General features: G+C 60.2%; 1 protein-coding gene across 2 annotated transcripts; it reads right to left on the bottom strand.

Moving 5' to 3' along the window:
• Window positions 1–961: 961 nt before the first annotated feature.
• On the bottom strand, window positions 962–4,111 carry RAB7B (RAB7B, member RAS oncogene family). Of its 2 annotated transcripts, XM_062509611.1 has the most exons (7): window positions 4,026–4,111; window positions 3,875–3,944; window positions 2,920–2,981; window positions 2,679–2,805; window positions 2,049–2,264; window positions 1,460–1,585; window positions 962–1,042 (listed from the first exon to the last, which is right to left on the bottom strand). In XM_062509611.1, the coding sequence occupies exons 1-7, from the start codon at window positions 4,109–4,111 to the stop codon at window positions 962–964; spliced, it is 768 nt and encodes a 255-aa protein (XP_062365595.1). The 2 variants fall into 2 exon arrangements, with proteins under 2 accessions (XP_062365595.1, XP_062365596.1); XM_062509612.1 differs by lacking the exons at window positions 1,460–1,585; window positions 3,875–3,944; window positions 4,026–4,111 and having other exon boundaries at window positions 2,920–2,972.
• Window positions 4,112–4,379: the final 268 nt, after the last annotated feature.

Raw genomic sequence — 4,379 nt, 5'->3', positions numbered from 1 at the left:
AGCCCACCCAGACTAAGGGGAAGCTGCAGCTCCAGGTGGCTCCGAGCTGCTGGGAGGTGCCCAGAGCGCACGGGATGGATGCAGGAAGGGAAGCGGGAGCCGAGCTCTGCTCCCAGCGGGCTCCCTCTGTCGACAGCCGCACCCGGCCACCCCCTCTGCACACCCACTTCACACCTCCTCTCTCCTCTGACCCAAAATTTGCACTGGGGAAAAAAAAATACATATATATATAAAAAAAGAAAGCCAGACCCAAAATGCATCCCCCAGGCCTGAGAAGCTGAACAGGCTCCGGGAGGAAAGTCTGGAGCCCCTACCCCACCTTCCCACTGCAGGACCTGGGGAGCATCTTGCAACACATAAATATAAATATAAATAAAAACGAAATATTTATTTTCCTTTTAAAAAAAAAGTACCCCTGACAAAGTGCTTTTTTGAGAATCCTCCACAGTGAGGTGAGAGGGGGAAGGTGTTTGATGGGGGATATGTGCGAGAGGAGGGGAAACTGAGGCACGCAATAGTTGCCTCCACAGTGGCTGGTGCCAGGAGAGCCCTGTGCTGAGGCCACCAGCCCCCATTGTACCCCCAGGCCAGCCCCTAGCCACCCTGAGAGCCACGGGGCCACCTGGCTGTGCACTGGGAAGGGTCACCCGTGGTGACACCGGGAGCGCTGCCCGCCTGCCTGGCACCGTCACCGCAGGGACATCGCCCGCTCGGGTGCCAGGCAGCAGCAGATGGAGGGGACAGGGCCACTGTGACACTGAGCTGATTGGGAGGCTCGGGAGAGCAGCTCCAGAGCCGTGGGAAGCAGCAGATGCTGGGATGTGCAGGCAGCAGGCCCTGGTGTGTCCAGTGGTGGCCGTCCTGTGCCCTGGCATGGCCAGTCCCAGTGGCCAGGCTGGGGTGGGCAGTGGGCACGGACCCCCGGGCATCGTGGGCATCGCGGGGTCCAGCGGCCCCAGGGTCAGCAGCAGCTCTGCTTGGGCTTGTCGTTGGGAGTGAGCTTGATGGAGTCGGTTAAATAACTCTCAAAAATCCCTTTATACTGAAAAAAAAAGCAACAAACGGAGAAGGGGAAGGATGTGTGAGCCCAGCTCAGAGCCAGCCTGAGCGGCCCCGCGGACTGCGGAGCGCTGGGGTTCAGCCCTGGCTTGTGATTAAAGGCAACATCCAGGGAAAAGCCACCTAGCGCTGGGTTTGGGGACACGAATGTCCCCGTGGCACGGCCGCTAGAGGACAGTGCTGGCGCGCTGTGGGTGCCACACGCCGCGTTCCCATCGCCGGGCAAAAAGGAAACCGCAATTCCTGCCCCTATCGATTTAGGATCGAACCCTGCTGCGTTTCTCATCGCCGGGGCTCTCCGTTGCTCTCCCATATGGGAGGATCTGTCAGACCAGCCCCAGCTGAGCGCGGTGCCCTCCCGAATCCTCCCCAGCACAGCCCGGAGCTGGAGGATGCTCACCGTGGTCAGCGCCTGCTTGGCGAGGGTCTCGAAAGCCTCGGCCACGTTGATGTTGTTCTTGGCGCTGACCTCGAAGTATGGGATGTCCTTTTCCTTGCACCAGGCTGAGGCCGTTTCCTTGGGCACCTGTGGGATGAGAGGAAGGAGCCACAGCTCAGGGATGGGACAGGGGACCCTCCTCACCCATCCAGGCACCGCTGGCACTGGCAGTGTCTGAGGCTGGCATTCCTGCTGCCTCTGCAGGGGACAGTCTTCGCCACAAAGAGCAGCAGGAGGATGTTGCTCATCCCCTCCCGGCCCTGGGGGAGGTGGCAGCTCTTTGCCTGGAGCTCTGTTTTTTACGTGAGGATAGGAAAAAGTTGGTTCTGAGGTGAAGGGTCAGCCCTCAAGAGCCCTTTGGACCCTACAGCATCCCAATCATACAATCATGGAATTGTTTAGGTTGGAAAAAACCTTCAAGATCATCAAGTCCAGCCATTAACCCAGCACTAAACCATGTCCCCAAGTGCCACACCTTTACAACTTTTAAATCCCTCCTGGAATGGTGACTCCAGCACTGCTCACCCTGCTCTCCCTCCTCCACCCTTACCTGCCGGTCACTGAGGTCTATCTTGTTCCCCAGCACGACCATGGGGAAATCTTGCTCCCTGGGAATGACCTTCTCCAGGAAATCATCTCTCCAGTTGTCCAGGGCCTCAAAGGACTCCTTGTCTGTCACGTCGAAGGCCAGCATGCAGCCATCTGAGCCTTTGTAGAAGGTTGACACCATGGACCGGAATCGCTCCTGTCCTCCTGTGTCCCAGATCTAAGGCAGAGGAGGGCACAGATGGACACATGACACGAGCAGGGTGGGTGCTGCAGCCCAGAGGAGCAGCTACAGGGGTGCTGAGCCCCTAGAATTCCTGTGGGATTCCAGCGTAGTTTATGGATGCTGAAAATCAGGATCTGAAAACCAGGGTCTCAAAATCAGGCTCTGAAAATCAGGGTATCAAAATCAGCCTCGGAAAATGAGGCTCTTAAAAAGGGGCTCTGAAAATCAGCTACGAAAATGGGGCTCCGAAAAATCAGGCTCTGAAAATCGGGGTCCCAAGTTCAGCTCTGAAAACTGGGCTCTGCACGTCATGACCCTGGTGGGCATTTGGGCACAGCAGGCCATGGTGGGACACAAACACACACAGCCCTGGGGTCAGGGTGGGCACCCTGGGCAGTGCCATCTCACCTGCAGCTTCAGGGGGGTGCTGTCCACGGCCAGGACCTTGGTGAGGATGCTGGCGCCCAGCGTGGTGCGGTAATCCTCGTAGAACGTCTTGTGCACGTACTGGTGCAGCAGAGAGGTCTTGCCCACGCTGGTGATGAGGAAAGGGGCACTGGTGAGGCTTTGCACCGCTCTGGTCGCTCACAGCAGGGGCAGGGGACACCCAGCACACTCAGGGGACTTCCCTCCCTCGCCAGCTCCTTACCCCAGAGCTCCGATGATGATGATCTTCAGATCCACCTTCTTGCTGGCATCCATGGACGGGCCCTGCGGGACCGAGGGGCTCAGTGGGATGTGGGGATGGCACTGGCTCCCGGCGAGCCCTGTCCCTGCTCCCACCCACCGTGCCAGCACCATGCCCGTGCCAGGGCATGTGGGGACAGAAAATCCCTCCGTGCCAAAAATCCTCCTCATGCCAAGCCCGGCCCAGGTCCCCGCCCGCTCCGAGCTCCCGAGGAGCCGGAGCACGCCCAGACTCGCCGGTTCATCACCATTCAAAGCTGCTGGGAGCCACTTCCCTGCTTCTGCCACCCCCTCTCCAGCCCAGTCCCTTCCCCTAGGCCTGGCACACGCGCCTGGGGTCCTGATGAAAATTAAATTTATTAAAGAAGACCCCAGACAGGTGGAGTTCCTTGGCGCCTCAAGCACAGCCCAGGGAGCATCCCCGCCCAGGATGTGTCCCCATTATGTCCCAGTGTCCCCACATGCTCTGAGCCTGATCAGGACCCCTGAAACCCCCTCCCCACGTAGCACCAGCATCCTCCAGCATCTCCAGCAGCCCCATCCCCGCGGCAGCATCCGACACCGCTGGCCCAGGCACGGATGGAAACGCTGGCAGCTTCATCCTTGCATTTTTCCCTGATGCGCTGGCCAGCGCTGCGCCATTCCTTCCCTCTTGGAACACCGGAGAGCTCCCAGCTGCGGGGTCCAGGCCCCCCTGCCCCGCTCTGCCACCCGTGCCCAGCCGCGGGCAGCATCCTCGGCACAGGCAGAGCATCGCGCTGGAGCACACGCAAACTTCCCAGTCCTTTCGCCAGCTTTTTTTGTTTGTTTGTTTGGGAGGCCAGATGTTTTGAAGCTCAAAAATGGAGTTTCCCCTCGCTGTTGCTCCGTGGGTCTGGGCCACTCACTTGCAGAGCAGTCACCTGCAGAACCCTCACCTGCAGAGCACTCACCTGCCGGGGCGGCCGCGGCTCCGGCTCCGGCTCCGCTGCAGCCGGCCCGGGGAGGGGAGAGGAGAGGGAGGAGAGGGAGGAGAGGGAGGAGAGGGAGGAGAGGGAGGAGAGGGAGGAGAGGGAGGAGAGGGAGGAGAGGGAGGAGAGGGAGGAGGATCCGGGGAAGGGCGGCCGGTCCCTGCCCTGCCGGAGAAGGCGGCTGCGGGCCCCGCTCCGTGACATCAGCAGGAAGGGGCCGAGATCCCACCGGGGATGCCCGAGCCGCGGGCGGGCGCTGGGATATCCATGGATTTTTGTTCCCGGCTCGGAACAAGGTTCTCCTCCACTGCTGGAATTTGGGATTGACTTTTGGCCTCTCCTCTGGCTCAGTATCCGCTCGGTTCCTTTCTGCCACCTCCCTGTGTCTGCGTCCCCGCTGGGGAATTATTGTGGGATGAGGACAAAAGCCGGGCGGGGCTGTGGGCAGCATCCCTGGAGCTATCCCGGACTT

The sequence above is a fragment of the Cinclus cinclus genome, chromosome 27 (assembly GCF_963662255.1).
Source record: "Cinclus cinclus chromosome 27, bCinCin1.1, whole genome shotgun sequence".
NCBI lineage: Eukaryota > Metazoa > Chordata > Aves > Passeriformes > Cinclidae > Cinclus > Cinclus cinclus.
Note: the sequence above shows the minus strand (reverse complement) of the source record. Positions and strands in the feature narration are given on the sequence as shown.

Excerpts from the sequence above, each read along its gene's own strand:
- RAB7B (XM_062509611.1), bottom strand. The coding sequence starts at position 4,111 with ATGTCACGGAGCGGGGCCCGCAGCCGCCTTCTCCGGCAGGGCAGGGAC. Across the intron at positions 2,982-3,874 it reads GGCAGGTGAGTGCTCTGCAG|GGCCCGTCCATGGATGCCAG; the intron begins GTGAGGGTTCTG and ends TCGGTCCCGCAG. Across the intron at positions 1,043-1,459 it reads CCAAGCAGGCGCTGACCACG|TATAAAGGGATTTTTGAGAG; the intron begins GTGAGCATCCTC and ends TTTTTTTTTCAG.